General features: G+C 33.4%; 3 protein-coding genes across 6 annotated transcripts; 1 reads left to right on the top strand and 2 right to left on the bottom strand.

Annotated features, from left to right (window-relative positions):
- Positions 1–471: 471 nt before the first annotated feature.
- On the bottom strand, positions 472–6,499 carry LOC111909927 (ubiquitin-like domain-containing protein CIP73). Of its 2 annotated transcripts, none has more exons than XM_023905707.3 (14): positions 6,341–6,499; positions 5,299–5,453; positions 5,096–5,213; positions 4,905–4,985; positions 3,051–3,181; positions 2,891–2,962; positions 2,617–2,766; positions 2,465–2,534; positions 2,201–2,373; positions 1,946–2,110; positions 1,651–1,870; positions 1,047–1,585; positions 898–972; positions 472–804 (listed from the first exon to the last, which is right to left on the bottom strand). In XM_023905707.3, the coding sequence occupies exons 2-14, from the start codon at positions 5,428–5,430 to the stop codon at positions 796–798; spliced, it is 1,935 nt and encodes a 644-aa protein (XP_023761475.1). In that variant the 5' UTR covers positions 5,431–5,453; positions 6,341–6,499; the 3' UTR covers positions 472–795. The 2 variants fall into 2 exon arrangements, with proteins under 2 accessions (XP_023761475.1, XP_023761476.1); XM_023905708.3 differs by having other exon boundaries at positions 1,047–1,579.
- A 6,784-nt stretch (positions 6,500–13,283) lies between these two features.
- LOC111909925 (heparanase-like protein 3) lies at positions 13,284–16,581 on the top strand. Its single transcript, XM_042900832.2, has 9 exons — positions 13,284–13,691; positions 14,217–14,253; positions 14,428–14,611; positions 14,801–14,949; positions 15,078–15,308; positions 15,381–15,570; positions 15,801–15,926; positions 16,009–16,108; positions 16,201–16,581. The coding sequence occupies exons 1-9, from the start codon at positions 13,440–13,442 to the stop codon at positions 16,579–16,581; spliced, it is 1,650 nt and encodes a 549-aa protein (XP_042756766.1). The 5' UTR covers positions 13,284–13,439.
- LOC111909926 (hydroxyproline O-galactosyltransferase HPGT3) lies at positions 16,143–19,533 on the bottom strand. 3 transcript variants are annotated; one of them, XM_023905704.3, is made up of 13 exons: positions 19,447–19,533; positions 19,113–19,293; positions 18,667–18,730; positions 18,518–18,567; positions 18,198–18,388; positions 18,024–18,084; positions 17,749–17,821; positions 17,475–17,598; positions 17,288–17,375; positions 17,123–17,173; positions 16,953–17,024; positions 16,764–16,876; positions 16,143–16,673 (listed from the first exon to the last, which is right to left on the bottom strand). In XM_023905704.3, the coding sequence occupies exons 2-13, from the start codon at positions 19,271–19,273 to the stop codon at positions 16,651–16,653; spliced, it is 1,071 nt and encodes a 356-aa protein (XP_023761472.1). In that variant the 5' UTR covers positions 19,274–19,293; positions 19,447–19,533; the 3' UTR covers positions 16,143–16,650. The 3 variants fall into 3 exon arrangements, with proteins under 3 accessions (XP_023761472.1, XP_023761473.1, XP_023761474.1); XM_023905705.3 differs by having other exon boundaries at positions 19,443–19,490; XM_023905706.3 differs by lacking the exons at positions 16,143–16,673; positions 19,447–19,533 and having other exon boundaries at positions 17,307–17,375; positions 19,113–19,436.
- Positions 19,534–21,559: the final 2,026 nt, after the last annotated feature.

The following is a 21,559-nucleotide window of genomic DNA, read 5'->3' as shown; positions in this document are numbered from 1 at the left end:
ATTCCATTATCTCTTCGATTATTATATGACATTGATAGATCCTTGTTGAATCTATCATATACCCATGCATTCTAACAGATTCCAAGCAACAAAACACTCAATAATACCAGAAAATTAGAATAGACTTCCCATTCATTCGAGAGGAATGGACTCTCCAAAAGAAGAACAAAGTTCTTCACAAATCAATTATTCTTAGCTGCTAAACAAAAACCTCAAGAAGCAAATATATAGAAAACAAGACTCGGGGGAGTGGTCCCAAAAACAGACCTGGGACAAGGTCAGTGCTCCCACAAACAAAACAACCAATAACAACCATAACTCCTAAAAAGACCATACTACCCCTAAAGCCAAAAAGATGACACAAACTCTAATAAAGCAAATCAATTAAAAGCACTTTAGGATTAGTTGGGGCTTAACAGAAATATGCCACCTATTACTAATAAAAAAAAAAAAAAAGATAAAAGTTTGGAATTGGTTTCAAAATGTTGTTACCAGGAAGCCTAGTAGAATAAAATTTGTTTGAACATATACTATAAGAAGGAATAGGCGATATTCAAACTCAACAACGTTTTGCTATGCAATTTGTTTAGAAAAAGCAGACAAACAAAAAGATTAATGATGATGAAAATAAAAAGAAGCACATATATATATTTATATGCATTGTACTTGGATTCTCATCCATGGCTGCTGCATGCATGCGTATGAGCTGCATCTATCTAAAACCCAAACCGGCTTCAGATCACTTCACTTGATATCTCTCTCCCATTTTTATATCTTCTCTCATGCTTCACCTTATTACTCTGTCTGCATCAATTTCCAACACATCATATATGTCATGATGATTCATGAATAGTAAATACCTATTATTTAAGTCAAAAAAGATGAGAGAGTACCTACCTTTTGCCTTTTTGAGGATGGAGGATCATCCGATTGCCGTGAAGATGCACCTCCTCTATCTTGGTTCTCCTCAACCTAAAAGGGTAAAATGGTCATTTACTCACTCACTCACATTCAGTCCAAAAAGCAAAGCAAAACAAAGCAGTTACAGTTGAAGAAGGTTGTGCAGCTGTATCTTCCATAGCATTATTTAAATGCTGAGAGACAATAGGCATAATCTGGTGCAACAAATTGGACAAAAAAGTTCCTTCATCAGTGGCCACTGTTGATGCTGATGCTGCTTCTTCCTGGGCTGTCTGAACAGATTCAACAACATTGGCACCGCCCTCACCCTGACCCTGACCCTGAAAGATGAAGCTGTTACCAACACCATGGTTGTGGTGTTCACCAGGAAACAAATTTCTCAACAGTTGATCAAGTCCACTGGGAACCTCTGTAGTAGTAGTAGTAGAATCTATGTTTTCACCACCATAACCATTGTTGCCATTTCCAGAATCAACAACATTTTGAGCTCTTGCTAGCACTGGTAATAGCACACCCATAGAGCTTCGGGAAGATTCAGAAGGTGGCACTGAAATCCTAATGGGGACTACCCGCACCTCCGATCCCCTGCTTTGCCTAAGGCCATTTTCCTGATTTGTAACTCCACCATCAGCTCCACCACCATTTGTTTCCCTCATCACTGAACCTAAACAAAAGGGCATATAAGAAGTAAATGGATTAAAATCAGAATATGAGAATAGTAATACATACCTGTACGTATTCTGATATCAATATTCCTCGGACGTAAAGCAGAACCAAAACTACTAGTGCCAGAGGCTGACCCTGTCACAACCACAGGTGGAGGTGGAGGTGGATGTGTGGTTGTTCCAAAACTGGTGCCAGGTTGAAAAGGAAGAGGCTGCACCATTATTGGATTTGGTCCAGATGTTGATATGAAAACAGCAGGTCCAGCATTCACCACTGCATCACTCTATAACAAACATTTTATTAAAAAACAAAATTATATAACAATATAAAATGTAAAAAACAAAGTTTAAAAACACACAGGTGAGTGTCCCAAACGCAGTGTCATGGTTGTTCGCCCAAGCTCCAGCAGAAAAGCACCCAAATTCTGCAACAGAGCACCTGACCTCAAAGCATTTGACTGCATCCTTAACCGTGTCACAGGATCACTTACATTGTTCTGATCCCCTAATTGTCTTGTCAATTGCTGCAACCACAAAACATCAACATAACCTAGAATCTAGATAGAGTAAAAATTTAGAAAGTTTAGTTTAGTAGATAAGAATAAGTAAGATACCATCAAGCATTCTCCAGCTTCTTCAATCAGCAACTGTCTTGCAGACTGTGTCACTTCTCCCAGGGCTGCTGGTGTTGGTAACCCTCCCTGACCAACACCTACACCTACACCTACATGTGGTGGTGTCCTTGTACCATTTGACTCTCCTCTATTATTGTTCCCCTGGAGTCTAACTGCCAACACCAAATAATCAAAATTCAGAATCAAATCAAATCAATTGCCTCTTAGAGATTCACTTCATCCCAATAGACAAAACACACCCACCATTGTCGCTAAATTCTTGCCTCAAACGCCTTAGATACTGGGACAGTGTACTCAAAGAATCAGGAATAACCTGTCTCACTCATGTAAACATATGTATGTTGTAATCAATTATTTCACAAAAGCATAAAATCAAAAGTATTCTTTCTACTTACAGGGAGCTGCAGAGATTCCATGGAAACATCACTTGGAAGTGTGAAGGTAGCGGCACCCCTTCCAGAACCATCTTCAGGTGGTTGCTGTCCGTTGGAACTTCTTATTTCGTTAAGACCAGGTATCCGTGAAAGCCTTTCAGAGATGTGTTGCTGTTGGAGTTGGAGTTGGAGTTGCACAAAATAATATTATTCATTAATGTTGAATAAAAAAACAAAAAAACTAAGTATAATCTTACTATAGGATTAAAAATTACAAAGGTGGGTGAACACTTACTTGCAGATCTACTGCTTCACCACCACTTCCGGCATTGGCTATTCCAAAGGAACCAAGAACAGCAGAAACAATCTACCATGAAAGAATTACTTCAGCAGTTAAGCCTAAGCCATTGTTTATTATAATGATTTATACTTTGTTATAGTCTTTAGTGTCTTACCCGACTAAAATCTGGAATTCCACCATCACCTTGATCAGATATGTTGAATGTTCCCACCACTACACTAGGCCCATGCCCATGTTGATGTTGGTTGCCCATTGAATGCCTGCTATTTGATGCTGGATCACTAGCTGCAAATACAGAGAGCACACTGGGATCAAGATCATATCTGGAAGGCAATCTTAACACCAATTAGCTTTTTTACATATGGCCGTGTCAGACACCTAGTTGACAATAGCATGACATCTTTTGCCATAAAAAGTTGCTGAACAATTAGAATGTACTACTACTTTTTTCTTCCTATCTAAATGAGATGTGTTTGAATATGGAAATATTTAGAGCAATCGATAAGGGCTGATCTTCATTTAACCAGATGATGCATGTAGAAGCACAAAAGATGTAACCTCACAAAAAGAATGATCATCAACAAACTATCAAGCTCACAGCTTTTCATCATATACAGAATTTTCTCATGTTTCAACACTGTTGGAAAAATAGGTATTAAAATATCCATAACTAATTTGTTATTGTTACTTATTTTTTAGTGCTCCGCTAATAAAGTGGTGATAAGTAAGAAGAGATTTTCTCTTTGATAACTCATTCCCAACTTCTATTCCCAAGCCTCAACTCCCTAGTGTAAAATTCAACCCATTAATCTCAATTATGTGTTAAACTATTACTATTGATATTTAAGGGGTTTCGGTGGTATTTTGATGCAACAAATGACTAGTATCCATATATTAAATGTGTAGAAACTTATTTTAAGGATTTAATTTATGTTGGGTTATTTGGATGTTAAAACCAGATTATTTATGGTGATAAACATTGGCTCAAGTGCAAAAAATAACCTTTATAACGTATTTTGAGAAATATTTGTATGAAAGATATACAGAAATATGTCGGTGAAGTAATATCGGAAGCCTAAAACACAAATTCAGGGTTTCAAAATAAAATGTTATGAGATCATGGGATTGCATTTTATAAGCATAAAGTAGAATGTGGTATAGACTAGGGTTGAATTGCAAGAATTGATAGACTAATTGCTGTGAAAGAATCAAAAAGCAAGATCAGAAGATTTTGAGAGTCAAGGTCTCTCCCAAAGTGAATACTCGCTGATTGTTCAAAGATACCAACTCACTAACAAACTCCTATTGATACTTACTTAAACCGACCTAACTATGAGAATGACCAAAATACCCCTCATTAATTCTTTATTACAGCTACTGTACTTCTACTTATTTCCTGCCCTTAACACTACTAGGAAGTGTAACAGAGTTGGGTGATTTATTTAAGGCTGTATAAAGAGCTTTATAAATCCTGTGATTACTTTGGGTTTGAAAGAAAAACACACAGTTGGATACTTGGATAGTTGGATTGCAATCTTGTTGGGTAGAAATTGTAGATCGCTCCAACAGATTTTGCAGAAGTGGTCCATTTTGTTGATAGTGACTCATTTGTTGAAAGTATTCATAATCCAATCTTCTAACAATAACAATAACAAAAAGAACACAAATTCTTTAGCTTTTCTGATAGATCACCACTAGGCATCACCAAATTTTGACCAATATAGATTATTTACAAAAGTACTCACTACTCGTTCCCGGAAAAGCACTCTTGCCAATTTCAATAGTCACGCACTAGGGCTTCATAGCACTATAGAAAGAGAAAGCAGCATATGAGCATAGAAGGCATGTACCTGATACTAGATTCATGGTTCAGGAATTAGACCTTCACCTAGTTTACGAGGGAATAGGGATATGATCTAAGGTAAAATTTGTGCAAACAAAACAGAGTATCCTCTCATGCAAACTGAACTTCAATAGAAAGATAAGAAAGATATAGAACTCAGCAAACCTGTATGATCAGAAAAGCTTGCTAAAGATGGGTTAATCGGCTGCCTAGCAACCAGGTGCAATGTATGACCATCTTCCACATCTATGATTCATACTCATTAAGGAGCTTCAGCATCCATCAATATTCAATAATGAAACTAGAAGAAAACCCTTTCAAGCAAACAAAAAAATGTAAGATATGGAAAAGGATACGATAAGCTGAAAGGAGTTGATCATCTTTCAGAACTTTTCCACGACAGATTAAACGTTGCTGTTCAGATAATACACCAGTAACAGAAGCAATCTGCTCCTTTAGTGCAGGAACAGGTACCTATAACAACATATACAAAGTAAGAAAACAGAAACAAGGCAGCAACTTTGAAGGAACAAAAACAAAGAAAGAGAATAGTGTTTACACGTTTGTCTACTCGTAGAGTGTATGTTTGAGAATCCAAAGTCTTTATCTTTATTTCAACAGTGGCTTCAGAAGTGTTGCCCTCACTGCTCCCAGAATCCATAACATCCTTGCCACCATGATTGCTTGCCATAGTCTCAATGTCCCCCTCAAGGCCTGTAAAGCATGACATGCATGAATTCAAGAATTACAAATGGTTTCAGATTTTACTTTAGATTACATAGCCTAAATCTGACATAAAGAGGCAGTAATGATTCAGAAGTACATGAATATTAAAGTTGAGCATAATTATGCAACTAATCAATTGGAAAATATATATGTACAATTCATCCAGCTAACCAATTGGCAAATATCTGCACAATTCATCCAACATATCAATTGACATGTACATCAATACTCTTTAAGTATTCTCTGTCGAGTTCATCAGCAACCAGCCACACAATAAATTCCAGATGCAGAATAATCTACTACTCTTCAAAAGATTGCATATTTATGTTACATTGGCCAAAGGAGACTAATTCGTGTTCAATTTGCATACACAATACCACCGACTATCTCCTATATGCAAATGAAAAAAATAAAAATAAAACACTATATTGTTGAGAGTCGAGCATTCCTCTACCCCTGTTACGAATCAATAAAATGTCATACAATTTATAACTGCCGATTATTGCAGGGTTTTTTCATCAACATGGAAACTTGAAGAGGGCACACACTCAATGTCTCAATCAATTAAATTTGTATATCAACCAGCCGATAAAAACAAGTCTGAACTCAAATTACACGTTACAAAAACATCAAAATTCCAGTCGTGAATCTTGATACGCAAAAAAAACTTTTGCATGATTAAATTGACGGACAAACTAAGAGAAGGAAATCGCAGGAAGTAAACTTTCAAACTCGTAGTTAATGCAAATAAGAAAGCCAATAAAGTCGTCCGATTCTAAAACCCTAAAATGCTAGACAAAATAAGACATGCGTTTAAAGGCATCGAAAGCATCGACTGATGATGAAGAAAGAATCGGAAGACAGAATTTCGTTACCTGATCTTCGCTGGGAGAGAGCACCGCTCAACCGCGCCCTCTCTTCTTCTATCTGTCAGATTCCTAGCGATCTGGGCTGGACACCGAGTGGGCGCTCGGTAAATTATATATGCAATCAGTAATCACCACTCTTCAATACTTTCACATTGTATAAATTGTATGTTCATCATGTAATTACCACGTGAATTTAAAAATTAAAATTAATTTATTCAATTTGTATAAAGAAAATGCAAACATATGCTACACATTCTGAAAATCGGTCATTTGAAATGATTTAAGTGAAAGGCGAAAGCCCATCAAAATTATATAAAATAACTATTTTACTTTTGAATTTTTAATAAAAATGAGTTAAAAAATGACCTTTTTAACCCCAATCAACGACACCTTCATCTTGTGGACTCCCACTGGCGACTCACCTTCCACTAATGCCAACAATGCCAACATGCCTCAAGGATGATCATGTTGCAAAAGAAAGATTTCCACTCGATACTCTTTTTTCGTGTTATTATTTTTGAAATTGAGTTTTGTAGCTTCAACAAAGCTAGAAGTCTGTGTGGATATATAGTTGGTTGTTATAAAAGTGATGTTAAGCAATAAAAACACCAACGCCAAGAACATAGATATTGGGTGGAAACCCTTGCGTGGAAAAACCACAAGCATCTACTCTGAATAAGGTATTACATGGTTATGACAAATTCGATGTTAAGATCGGAGATGATTTTGAATAATTAAAAATTAATGGTTAGAAGGTTTTATTTATAAGTCAGTAACATGGATCCCAAAAAACTCAAATAACCTCTAAAACATATGATTAAAAGGAAAAATGTTAGTATGCTAGTATTTATGGTTTAAACCCAAAACACTTAGGATTGAAAAATATTATGAGTTGTTTGATTGACTCATAAAAAAAGGATACATAAGGGCCCTGGTCTACTTAAACCCTAAGCGCTCCAACCCCCCCCCCCCCCTGGTGCAGTTTTATCGGGGACGTTTAAACCAGATCAAAAAAAAATAAAAAAATAAACAAAACACATAGATGAAGATAAGAAGTTCGATGGAGATCAAGAATATGAGTCAGCAACGACGACTAGATTTTGGATGTGGCGATGATTAGATCTGATAGAAAAATATGTGACACGGGCTAACCAGAGACAATGGTGGCTCGCTAGAGAAGGAGAGAGATAGAGCTAGGAGATGAGGCAGCGATGGTGACAACAAGATAGTCTCATTGGAAAGAAAAGAAGGAGGATGATAGTTTAAAATGGAAGATAGTATATAAGAGCTTCGGCACCGGTAGTGTCTGTGTTGTCTAGGGTTCCAACTATGGGTTGGTCAGAATAAGAGAGGATTGAGAGTGTTTAACTCTGATACCATGTAAACATGATGAGTTGCTTTATTGATTGAGAGGGTTAAACCACATATAAAAATGGATACATAAGGGGCATTAGCCTACTTAAATCCTATACGCTTCGGGCCTAAACTCTAAATGCTAACATACTAACAAAAAACTATCCTAAAGAATAGTAAATCTTGGCTCACACTATGCAACAAACTTTCCCTTTTTAGAAGAATTTCGTCTTCAATGGTAAAGAGTTCAAACCTTCATAAAATTGAAAATACTAGTAGCTTCAAAAGTCACTTTGGACTAAACTTGAATGCAAACCAAACATAAACAAAGTTCAAATTTAGATATTGAAACCGACTTTGTCATCATGTCAACATAGTTGTTATTTGTATTGATCTTGTTTACCTTGTTATTTCCTTGATCAAGGACATTTATAATGAAACTGGCTCCAAGGCCAAAAATCTCACGGTAAATATGTATCATAGTTATCAGATCCACGTGTGTAATGGTGTCCAATCCCTCATATTAAACTCATGTAGGCTATTTCAACAATATATTGTTGATGCTTATACCTATATTGAATAGGGACATCTTTATTGTTTCCAAAAGAACCAGGATCACCTCAGGTCATAATACATCAGTGGGATTTATGATGCACTTTCCAGATGGGACAACGAAAGTTGTTCTTTTGGGAAACGAGTTCTCTTACCACCCTTCTTTGTTGGTGGGCCCTGTTTCATGTATAGCCATTATCAAGACGTGTTATCCATCTGCAGAGAGCATGAGAATCCACAATACTTTATAACTTTCACATGCAATGTCAACCGACCTGAAATTAGACAGTACGTGGCCTGTCACAATCAAACTGACACACACAGTAGGGATGAAAATCATATCTCACATTTTTCATGTTAAGGTGAAAGCGTTGATTACATTTCTAAAGGAGGACAAAACTTTTGGGGACGTTATAGCCTGTAAGTACCTTTGACTATAATCATATTTTTACTGTTATAGTGTCTGCTACATATATTTTCAACGAGTCAAGCATTACTTTTTGTATTTCTTCATATTTATGTACGATCGAATTCCAAAAGCATGGTTTGTCTCGCTGTCACACGCTTTTATGGGTAGCCGATTCATACAAAATACATGATGCTGCTTCCATCGACAGATTCATCACCGAAGAGATGTCAAACCCAATTTCTGAACCACTTTTGTACCATACTATTACTTCTTGCATGATTCATGGACCGTGCGATTTGATTAATGTTAAAGCTCCATGCATAAAAGACGATAGGTGCAAATTTTTTACCCAAAGGCGTTCCATGATTCAACGGTGTTTGACAAGAAAGGATGTGCACATTACAAAAGAAGTCTTATAGCTTTGCATACACTTTCAAAATGGAATTGAAATTGACAATCGGTACGTTGTTCTATACAATATGCGCTTATGTAGTATTTTCAACGCACATATCAACGTTTAGTACTATGGTTGGAACATGATGATTACAATAATCTTATTTTCAGGTACCTGAAAGGTTCAATCGTTCTGCCATTGAAAATGCACCAGTCTAGATGTGCTTGCTCTAACAAATGCGTTACACATGTTCCCGGTACGACCCCACAAAAACACCTTCATGCATAGACACTCAAAACAATTATAAGTAGAGAAATAAAATCTAAAACAATTACAATAATCTTATTTTCAGGTACACTGAGACAAAGGTACATCGAGACAAGGAACAACAAGTGCGAGTCATGTGTACATCAATCCACCTATCAGAAGGACAACCACACTTATCGAAAGCTGATACATAAAAGTTAATACATAAGAACGTTATTTGCATTAGTTCAAATGAATAACTTGCTTATAGACACAGAACAAATCCAATTTCAAAAACCATATTTGGACCAACTATATCATTGCACGACATGAATTGAAAAACCCATTCTGAACTTCTGGTATGGTCCCATTCTAACACTACCTACTCAAACCTTCATTTATCGGATTTATTTAACACATCATGCAATCACCGTCTAAGCAACCAACATAACACAAATAACATGTTGTAGGAAAAGACATTCACTGTGAACACATATGTGATGGACTTCACGTTTATGGACAATTGGTACAGGTAATCTGTCCTGATTGCAAACACCAACTTTCAAACAAGGAAATAATTGGTTTTATCCATCAGATGGAATACTTAAATCTCCAAGTTCAATGTAAGTTATTGTATCTGCATAACACAATTATTATGATTATAAATTTTATACAACCTAAAATTATTCATATCTATATATTCAAACTTGTGGCAACAATAGCTTACCAGACCGACTCTATGAATGTCATACTATCCGACGATGCTGCACGAAAGCTATTAGGAGTACAATCGGATGAATTGATAACAGAAGATGATCCTGATCATTAGAAAACATTGTCATTGCTATATGAGAAAAGTAAAGGTTTACCAATCAGAATGACAGTGTGTATGACGAAAACATCCACGCATAACAACATTCGCTTCATGATAACTGACGTCGAAGATGATGTGGTTCAACAACCTCCGACTCTGACAACACCCCACAGATATTTCATTACCCTTGGACCTAGTGGACAAGACAAGCACATCATCATCGAAACCTGAACCTTCCAAAGTTAGAAGGGCTTTAACATTTAATGAGACATGTAAACCACATTACTCACATTACACGTACATCCACAAAACAACTAATTCTTTTTTTCTTGAATTATAGATGCAGAAGAGTCGATGCCGCAACCAAAATGTCAATGTCATCCATAACAAGAGCAACATATTAATAAGTTGCTCCTTTATGTCACCTTTTGTCTTTCTTAATACTTACTATGACTTCAAAACTCTAATAGCTTTTTTATATCAAATATCCATGTATCCGAACTATAACAAGTAAATCCTCCGGCTCTATACATTATGTTATGGAAGTTAACAGTGACTAAAAAAATGACATTTTAGTAGGTTCATGCTCACATTTCATACAACTTATATTACATAAATTGTTCCCTTTTAGAATAACAGAAAGTAAGTAAAAAACATATTTCTATTCATCATTGAATTTTTAGTCCTCCCAAAAAAATTTTGAGATAATAATTCATACCTATATAAGGTTCATTTGTTACTTCGATCATAAAGTCAGGCCTCATCTTTGACAGAAAAATTACCGCAGATCAGACCAAAATAAAGTAAAAAAAAAAACGACATGCATACATATTGAATATTAAAACCACACTTCCTTTCAATAAGGCTTACAAGAAAAATCAAACAATTAAAATCCACGTTAGATAGGGCCAGTTGCTTCCACAAATAAGTTCAAAAATATTTATCCATAAAAAATAATCACCTGTGGACATAACGAATGTTAAAACCACAGTTCATTCCAGTAAGGCCCACGAGAAAAACAAAGATTTAAATTCAACGTCTAATAGGGCCCAACTACTTCTATGAATGGGTACAAAAAAATATTTACCCTTAAATAAACCAATCACAAGGTTCTTTCTCTTATTTATCAAAAATACAATATAATCACATCATCGCGATCCCTAATAAGACCCTTATCCAACATACGTACTAATACTACCACAAAAAGACATCCTAAGGGGTGTTTGGATAGGGAAAAAAATAGGTTGCTTATTGCTTATTGTTTAATCTCACCGCAATAAGCAAATTTAAGTGTTTGGATATGAGTCTTTAAAAATCAGTTTATTACGGTAGGAATAAACTAAATAAGCTGATTTTAATAAGCAGGGGGGAGGAATGTTTATTGCTTATTGATCATTTTATTCATATAAGTTGTTTTGTTTGCCAATCACTTAAAATGCTTATTGGTTATTGCTTATTCCCACCGCAATAAACTAATCCAAACACATTTTAAAAAAGTGTTTATTCCTACCGCAATAAGCTAATAAGCTAAAAATTATTTATCCAAACACCCCCTAAATAGTAAAAGTTCTACCTATCATAATAGATAACCATCATATAAAAAAAAAGTTGTTTTCCTAACTTGCAACTTTTCTTATATTTAACTTATAAACATAAACTCATAATTAATTTATAAAACCTTCTTGCAATGCTTTACCCAAAACTCCAATAAACGATGCTTTTATGACCATATACAACAACCTCCTCTGCAGTATTATGACATCTGTATCGTCAAATCACAAATAATGCATAACACCATTAAACTTAAACTCAGGACCAATAAATTCAATTACACTCAAGTACACCCTTTTTTACAACTATTCATAATGAGACAACACATTTATTAAATAAACAAAATTAAAAACAAATATAACCCCACGTCAATGAGAAAATAATAATTTCTACATGCCCTCCAACCACTGTATGAAACTCGTCTACATAAACAACACGATGATATGCCTTTTTATTCTAGTTTTGTGATTAGCCCAAAAGTGTATGTTTGATCTAGGACCAATGGGTTTAAGAGCTCACCTACCAAATTTGACTGCGAATGCATCATGCTCTTATGCTAACTACACTAAAAATTAAAGCGAATTGATCGTCAAAAACTTTCATTTATTTTTAATTTTTAATTTTTTGGACTAAATATTTTACATCTAGTTATTATTTATATGGTCATGTTAAACCGTAACATCATTTGAGTAATAAGTAAAATTTTATCAAAATATCATTATATAAAGTATAAAGTATATTTTACATACTTCTAACAATTACATGTCACTAATAAGTAATGACCCATTACTATTAAACCGATTGTCCGTACATTTCATCTTGATCATGGGATTTAAATACAACCTATTTCTAAAACTAGTATAAAAATATCAAATATTCCTTATATAACATGATGATAAATAATTATTTTGCTACTTGTATTCTTTAAAAATAGTTTGGTAACCTACTATTCTTGGGTCCTTCTCACCGATTAAAACCTCATCAATCATTGACCTTATCTTTAACAGATTGGAATCACAACTAATTGTATTCAACTTCAAGTAGTTTTGATATATATATATATATATATATATATATATATATATATATATATATATATATATATATATATATATATATATATATATATATATATATATATATATTATAAATGCTAAATAAGTTTTAGGTGTTAACATCCTTGAGATTTTTCAAATGTAGTTTTAAGTTTTTTTTCCTAGAATGGCGGGTTAGTATATGATTGAGATAGAACCCAAGACATCTTTGTTAGTAACTCCTTATTAGACACGTTTGTCAAATATGTTGGAATACGTAGAAAGGATCAAAAGTTGTTCGGAATGTCATTTACTTCATACATATCCTATATTGTTCTAAAAAAATTATCATATAATTCTAATCATATAGTTTTTGAAATAATACAATCATCGATTCATCCTCATAAAATTATTCTATGATCATTATTTTCAAAAGCAAAAAAATCACAAGTATTGCTCCAGTTAACAAACAATTTTAGTATATTGTATGCAAATCAATGTACAGGAAAGAGACACCCAACATGCAACGGTTGACTTAGAAATTGTGGTTGTTTTTCAACATGTACACCACCAAATCTCATAAAATACACACCCACACCCACACACTATCATTGCAACATTAAAATCAAGCCAAAATGTTATAATGCATTAATTGGTGGTTTTAGTTTGTTGTTCCTATATTCATTCGGTTGTTTTGTTTTTTTCTCAACTTAATAACATTTTTTACTAGATTAAAGAGTTGTTATGTTAAGATGAGTGTATTGCTTATTTTACATATGTTGTTACTTTTGTTAACCGTGGTTTGTTTTAGCTCTAAAATGGTTGTTTCACTTTCATCAAGTGTTGAGACTTCAAGTGTTGTCGAGGGGAGTGTAAACATAAACGGGATGACTTCCATCGGTTTCATTGATGAAGACTTCATATGTGCAACTTTAGATTGGTGGCCACAAGAAAAATGTGATTATGGAAGTTGTAGCTGGGGAAATGCTTCTCTTCTCAATCTGGTGAGTGATGTATACTACAATTTTTGTTAGTTCACACGAGTCCTAGTTCTAATTTAGACTCACAAGTCCCAATTATAGTCTAGATTAGAATTCAAACTGATGTCAATAAGACAAAAACTGCAAAATGATAGGATAATGACTTCAAGTTCTAGTTCTAGTGTAGACTCACAAGTCCTAATTCTAGTCTAGACTAAAACTTGGACAGATGTCAAGAAGACAAAAATTGTAAAAAAGATGGGACAATGGGTGACTTCAAAACTGATGACAACAAAACAACAATTGTAAAAATGTGGGAAACCAACTTGTTATCATTCTCTTGTGTGTGGAAAAGATATGAATCCCTCATCATCTTTATCACTAAAAATCATGCCCCCTTTAATAAACATAACCTAAACGGGATAAATTGGTCGTTAATTGGCTTTGTGACACCTGGATATGAACGAAATACATTATTGCAAACTTTTTTGTACTTATTTCTTATATCTTCATATAAGCCATTGTTTAATTGTTTTATCTTCTCAACAGGACCTAAACAACCAAATCTTGTTTAATGCAATCAAAGGTGCGTACAAGAAATCTCAATAAAACCTAGATAATGATTTCTCTCTCTTATATTGGCAGTGTAACCGGTTATTCAACCCATAATCTTTAGATTGAGCAGCTAGGTTACTTATACATGAGTTAAAAACTTAAAATTGAAAGTATCTTAGTTTGAGTGTGAATGTGTGGTATGCAGCCTTTTCTCCTTTGAAAGTTAGATTGGGTGGGACTTTGCAAGACAAGGTGATGTACCAAAGGACTGGAGATCAGGGACCATGTGACAACTTCACCAAAAACACTAGTCTGATGTTTGGCTTCACCAATGGTTGCTTGACCATGTCAAGATGGGATCAACTCAACATTTTCTTTAAAAATTCTGGGTAACTTTTCATTTTTTTTAAATGTTTAAACTATGAGTTTCTACTTTATAGTGTTATTTTCTAATCTAGAACTCTATTTTTTTAGATGTTAATGTAATAATTTATGCAAAGATAAATTGATCAAATCAATATGATAACTATACTTTATAAACCATGAGTTTCAATTTTACTTTTCTTGAAATTTTGTAGGGCAAAGGTTGTGTTCGGTTTAAATGCTCTAACAGGCCGACAAATCGGCTATGATGGTACGACGTTTGGATCATGGGACTTGAGCAATGCAGAAGCTCTTATAAGATACACTGTGAATAATGGCTATGTTATTTATGGTTGGGAACTTGGTAGGTTGTTGCTTCATGACTTATATTTTAACAACCAAATCAAATTCTATCAACAATAATAATACTCAAATCTCATAAGAATAGATGTATATCATATAACATGATCATAACTGAATGAAAATGATCAGGAAATGAACTGAGTGGAAGGGGGATTGGAACAAGTGTTGCAGCAAAACAATATGCATCGGATACAATTTCCCTTCAAAATTTAGTGCAAAAGATATACAATGGATCTCAAGAAAAACCGATAGTTCTTGGCCCCGGAGGATTCTTTGATGCAAATTGGTTCAATGTGTATGTAACAGAAGCCTCGGGTTCCCTCCAAGTGATCACTCAACACATTTATAATCTTGGTCCAGGTAAAAACTATAAAAAAACATAAATAATCGAAATATATTCATGTCAGATCCGTTTAAATATGTTATAAATAGGTGTCGACGCTCATTTGGTTGAAAAGATACTCAACCCATCGTATCTTGATGGAGGATCACAACCGTTTAGAGATCTTCAAAATATTTTGAAGAAATCCAGGACTTCTACAGTTGCTTGGGTAGGTGAAGCCGGTGGTGCGTATAATAGTGGTCGTAACCTTGTCACAAACGCTTTTGTATTTGGCTTTTGGTAGGTTCTCTTCATAAAACTCAATTTGTTTGTTGCACGGTATATAACCGACAAAACAGATTATAATGTGTTTGGCGTGCACATTGGACTGACAGTAGAATGATGTCAAACTCAAAAGGGACATAATGCTACTGTTTGTCCCACCATCCCTCGTTTGTGCAAAAGACGTAAACGTCCTCATGAAGCTTTTTTTAATTGCTATTTTTGAGTTTTTAACATGATCGAAATAGGTACTTGGATCAACTTGGAATGGCTTCTACATATAATACGACAACATATTGTCGACAAACATTGATAGGAGGAAACTATGGACTTCTCAACACTACCACATTTGTCCCAAATCCTGATTACTATGGGTACTTTTATCAATTTTAATTTTTAAAATTTGTTTCCAGACAGATTTAAGAGTTTTATAGAAAATTATTCGTCACTATACAGTGCGCTTCTTTGGCACCGGCTAATGGGAAGACATGTTCTATCAACAAATTTTAGTGGCACAAACAAAATACGTTCATACGCTCATTGCTCAAAGACTTCGGTAAGTAATACACTAAAAAGGTTAAAAAGAAAAAAAAACAAAATTTACCTCTTGTTTTCTTTACTAACTTAAAATGGTCTCAAATTTTACAGACGGGGATCACGTTACTATTGATCAACCTAGACGGTATTAAAACAACAAATGTCGGGATTTCTTTTATAAACACCATTAAAATAATCACACAAACAACAAAAAAAGAACCGAAAGAACAAAAAAGAACGAAGTTTTCTAAAATGAGAAGAAATCCTAAAGTTAATGAGGTTATAAGAGAAGAGTATCATCTAACAGCAAAAAATGGAGATTTGCATAGCCAAATAGTATTGCTAAATGGGAAGGAATTGATTGTAAATTCATCAGGGATTATACCTTCATTGAATCCGATAAAACAAAACTTCTCAAGTCCAATTAATGTTGCTCCTTACTCCATTGTGTTTGTTCATATACCTAGTGTACGTTTTCCTGCATGTATTTGACTTTGACCAAATGGTATTTCTAATTTGTTTCTGTAAACAATTGACTTTGACCATGATTTGAGAGTCTAATCAAGCCAACGAACACACCTTATCTGGGAACAAATATATTTAATCAATAAATATGTTTGAATATTAAATATTAATCAAATAATTAAATTAGATATGTGAAAGAGATGACTTACCTTGTTGAGAACCACTGCAACAAACACGGTTTTCGTCTATATATGTTGCTTGTATGCCCATCATCCATGAACCTATTGATGTGTCTTCATGAGCATATGTCTTCAAAGATGCACTGAAACACAAGAATCAAATGAAGGGTATTTTAGTCTTTATACCTAGACATTTACATCTTGCAAAGGACAACTTACCTGTTTATGTTTATGTACTGTGCAAATCTTTTTGATATAATCAAAAGTGACCCAGATGCATGCCGAAAATACCTGGACAAAAATACCCTTTTAGTCACATTAGCTTACATAAACATGAATGGACATAACTGTAATATTAAAGTTGATGAATTTGGCCAATAAAAACTTACGATTTCTCATCACCAAACTTCCACCAATCTGGTTCATACCATGGCTTTCCCCTGACAATTGATAAACATATACTTAATTTTAAAGAATAATAAATAAATAAATTATATACATAAGCACAAATACATGTCACACATTGAGCTTTGTTAAAAGGGTGTTTAGCTTACACTTCAGAAACCACTTCACCTGATTTCATGCATCCAATATAAACACTATCTTGACCATGGCGACTCTCAAGAAGTTCAATTAACCCCTCTGAGAAAGGAAAATAAAACTAATTAATAAATACGACAAACATTATTACATTATAAAGATATATGATCAAAAATACAAAGTAAACAGTAACCTTCTTACCAAGGTCAAGGCCGATATTATTATCCACTTTTATATAAAACTCTGCATCCCAATTTTGAACTGCTGTGCTAAAGAAGAACTTTGCTTTCTTTGATGATTCTTCATCTGCTTCCTCATGATTATCCTAAGAATTAAACATTTCAAAAGTCAAATCTACTAACTTACAAGGAGAAAGGGAAAGGGTATTTAGGTAATTAGTCAAGTGGTAGTTATGATGTTCTAAAGTATCATTTGTGAAACTAGATTAGCTTCAAGATAGAACCTACTAACTTACAAGAATCAAGAAATCTTTTGTTGTACGATTTTCCTCATCAATGTTGCGATCCAAGCTGTCACCTCGATTAGGGCTGAAATTTCAAGGGTTACTTAATTTGGGTTAGTTACCAAAATGACAAATATAGGCTTTTAGCTGATTTAGTGGTTATTATATAATCAGGTAGTGGAATAGTATAGGTCCTAGTTTCTTTTTGTATGTCTGTGTTTTTTATAAGTCATTGCTCCTACTTAAGAAATTTAAAAGAAAAAACAAAATTAAGGCCAGAAACAAACCTCCGACCAATGACAAAACGTATGATAATTCCTCTTTCTTCAAGCTTCTTCAAAGAATCACCTGTAGAACTCAACTGGTTTAGCATATTATTCTTATTTTACTTCTCACAAAAAGACCAGTGATAAAGATATGCAAACAAACAAATAAGTAGAACATATTTCAATTATTAATACCTGTTGGCATCCAAGAGCCTCTGAAAACTTTTCTATTTAATCGACTCCCGAATCCAGTATAAACACCAATAACTGCAAGAAGTTTTTTGCTGGAAGAGAAACCAGGTTGTTTCAGTTGATCCTTGAGGAAACCTTGACTTTTTGCTAGTGATATTTCCATCTCAGATTCCACAATTCTTCTCTCCAAATCCCTGAGAGCAAATATCCATAACAGAAAGAGAAATAACATGTCAAGAGGCAACTCTAGAGATTATAAATATAATACAAAAAGAAGGGAAATGGTTTGAAAGAAGAGAGACTAGAAAGACCCAAAAGTTTACTTGCATCCTAGGACCATGAGCTTCTCTTCAACTGTAAGAACTTTAGGTCTCTGATATCAAACACAACAAAAAAGTTAATAGAAGAAATCCATTTGTAATGGAGCGTATAATATATAAAGCAATTAAACAATTTTAGATTCAAAGCAAACCTCTGCTGAATTCTTCATAAGCAGATGAGACAACACCTTTCTGTTCTCAGCATCCTGCCATAACCTAGTAAGATCAATTGAATATAGCACGTCTTTTAGGTTCACAATTAGAATATGACTATTTTTCAATTGTATTTCACAAAATTCATTCACCGAATCCAGAAATTATCTAATTTGAGTAATTTCCATCAGCATAGTAGTCGTAAAATAGGAAGTACAAATGACAGGATCACATCAAATAAAAACCCTAAAACTTTTACTTTTTTTGAAACTATGTAAGTTCATAGTAAGTGAGATTTGCAAATTATTAGTCCAGATGTAGTCGGATTTCGATCTAACACTTACAGGTTGTGAGTTCATGGTAAGCAAGATTTCCAAATTCATAGTAATTAAAATATCAAAAAATATACTAAATAAAGCACGAATGCACATAGAGAAGTAGATACCTGCCGGCGATGTAAAGCCAAGCGAGACAAGAGAAGAAAGCGAAAAAGATTGAAGGTACTGAAGATCTTGATGATGATCTGGAACGTTGTTTTTCCGTTTTGGATATCGTAGTTGGCAATGGCGAGCCCTCCTTGTGGTATGGAGGGCCGTTGTTATCCATTTCTTACACTTTGTACTCTCCTGAACAATAAGAATATTGAAATCAATGATAATCAAGCAAGAACAAGTTTTGGGGGGAATCGGGATCGAATGTTGGTTGATTTAGCGGATCCAGTTCATTAAATGCAGGATCGAATTACTGGATTTATATGAACAAGACTACGGACGACCTACTGTATGTCTGTATCTGTATCGAACGTCAAGATCTATCTCCGCCGATTTAAATTTTGACCGTTTACTTTCTTTTCTTTTAGAAATGAATAAATATAATCACAGAATTTATGTGTAGATGATCACAAGATCACTTTTTAAATAAATTTAAAAAAACAAGGTGTAATTAATAAAAAATTGCACAATTATTTTCATTGATGATAGTATATTTCAAATTGTTTCCTTAAAAACATTTCATTTTTGTTAAAAAACAATTATATAGATGGTAAAAAAATTTTATATAAATGGTCATTATTATTATATTTTTAGTGTTATCGATCCTTAAACTTTCAAATAATGAGTTGAAAAATAATATCACCAATTTATGAGTACTCTTCAGTTTACACACATTGATGATGATCCATGATTGAAGCAAACAAAAAAAAAATACTTAACCTCTTTTTAACATATTCACTTAGGTATTGTTTATTTTTTCAGAGGCAAAATGTATGCAGTTTGTGGATCATATCTGCAAACATATACAGTAAAATAGATGGATCAAACGTCTGGAGTTTGAAAGAAGAAGAATGTTTTTTAACGTATGTATGGTGTTAGAATAAACTAAAATCTAATTAAACTGTTTAAAAAAAGCTTAAAAGAGTTTTTTTGATAATTTTATGACTTTATTATAGATATTTCACAAATGTAAATTAACTTTTAGGCATTATTGTATAAAAAGTGAAAATAAAATAGTAAGAAGTATCGTATATATTTGATAAAAACCAACAAACTTTGATCGTAAAGTTATACCTAAAATTGTAATTAGAGATAAAATAATTTAACACATAACATCAATGGAAATAAACTTTGATTTTAAATGAAAATTTTCAAAGTTTTATTTTACATTTTCAATTAAATCAATTAAAAATTGATCATAAATATTTTCCAAACACACCCATTATGATTTTTTTGCATATCTATATAAACAACTTACAAATTATTTTGTAACTAAATATTTATTTATAAATTTGTCACAAAGGTCATGATTGTGTTATCAATTTTTTTTTCCCTTTAAGTATTGTAACTTTTTTTTTTCAATTTATTTATCATAGATAAAGTTAGAATAAATTTAAGTTCAAAACAAAAAACAACAACAACAACAACAACAACAAAAGTATATGTGTTTTTTAGGTTAGAAGATGTCTGAAGATGTTTGAAGACTCTGGTCCACATCTGCGCCAAAAAGAGGATGCACAAACCTTTTTTGGTCTGCAGTCTTAAAAAAAACAAACAGTTTGTGAAGCCTAATGTCTGTGCGGCGCAGACAAAAGAGGCCAAGAAGATCTGCAGACAAAAAACAAACAACACCTTACTACTTTGATTAAAGGAAAAAAAACATCCAGTTATCTTATACGATGGACGATGATCAAGGACATCCTTATATGATGGTTGAGCTACACTTTCACGGGTATTTATTCGATGTTCATTTAAGTATGTTGAAGGCATGAAATTCGTATTTACCGACCACGATTTTGCTGGTATGAATGATATTGTTTAACTTTTCTTGAACGTTTATTAGGTGAGCGATATGCAAAAATGTATTATTGTCTCCCTTGGTATTCAACAAATAAAATGTGATGTAGACTATGCCGAGTTCACATATATCATACATACTTATAAAGCTAGCATTTTTTTTTAATCCCGTGCATTTGAAACCCTTTTTTTTAACTTTCTCAAACCACATTCATTTGAAACCCCATTTTTTAACTAATGCAACTCAAAAGTTTTCTTAATTATGATTTAACACTTAAAAGTTTTATAACTTATATTATGTTTAATTAACATATATTGAAAAGTTTACTATAAAAATGTCAATCTTTTGTATCTTTCGTGTTATATAAAATCTTACATGTAAGAAGAATTTGAAGATATTGTGATTCAAAAGTTTTCATATAGTTGAAGCATTTACGATCCAAATATGATGATTTGAAGAAATGAGTTATGTCGCATTGATGGTAATTGTAATATAATTTTTTTTCTTTCAACCAAAACAAATGAAGCATTTCTATTCTTTCTTTATATTTAGTTTCTCATTTAATATTTATATATGATTTGTGTGTATTACTCAGTCTTGAAT

The sequence above is a fragment of the Lactuca sativa genome, chromosome 1 (assembly GCF_002870075.4).
Source record: "Lactuca sativa cultivar Salinas chromosome 1, Lsat_Salinas_v11, whole genome shotgun sequence".
NCBI classification, from domain to species: domain Eukaryota; kingdom Viridiplantae; phylum Streptophyta; class Magnoliopsida; order Asterales; family Asteraceae; genus Lactuca; species Lactuca sativa.
Note: the sequence above shows the minus strand (reverse complement) of the source record. Positions and strands in the feature narration are given on the sequence as shown.

Excerpts from the sequence above, each read along its gene's own strand:
- LOC111909927 (XM_023905707.3), bottom strand. The coding sequence starts at position 5,430 with ATGGCAAGCAATCATGGTGGCAAGGATGTTATGGATTCTGGGAGCAGT. Across the intron at positions 2,111-2,200 it reads AAGCTGGAGAATGCTTGATG|CAATTGACAAGACAATTAGG; the intron begins GTATCTTACTTA and ends TTGTGGTTGCAG. Across the intron at positions 1,586-1,650 it reads TGATATCAGAATACGTACAG|GTTCAGTGATGAGGGAAACA; the intron begins GTATGTATTACT and ends CCTTTTGTTTAG.
- LOC111909925 (XM_042900832.2), top strand. The coding sequence starts at position 13,440 with ATGAGTGTATTGCTTATTTTACATATGTTGTTACTTTTGTTAACCGTG. Across the intron at positions 14,950-15,077 it reads TATTTATGGTTGGGAACTTG|GAAATGAACTGAGTGGAAGG; the intron begins GTAGGTTGTTGC and ends GAAAATGATCAG. Across the intron at positions 15,309-15,380 it reads CATTTATAATCTTGGTCCAG|GTGTCGACGCTCATTTGGTT; the intron begins GTAAAAACTATA and ends TGTTATAAATAG.
- LOC111909926 (XM_023905704.3), bottom strand. The coding sequence starts at position 19,273 with ATGGATAACAACGGCCCTCCATACCACAAGGAGGGCTCGCCATTGCCA. Across the intron at positions 17,822-18,023 it reads CGTTTTGTCATTGGTCGGAG|CCCTAATCGAGGTGACAGCT; the intron begins GTTTGTTTCTGG and ends TTGAAATTTCAG. Across the intron at positions 17,599-17,748 it reads CAAAAGATTTCTTGATTCTT|GATAATCATGAGGAAGCAGA; the intron begins GTAAGTTAGTAG and ends TTTAATTCTTAG.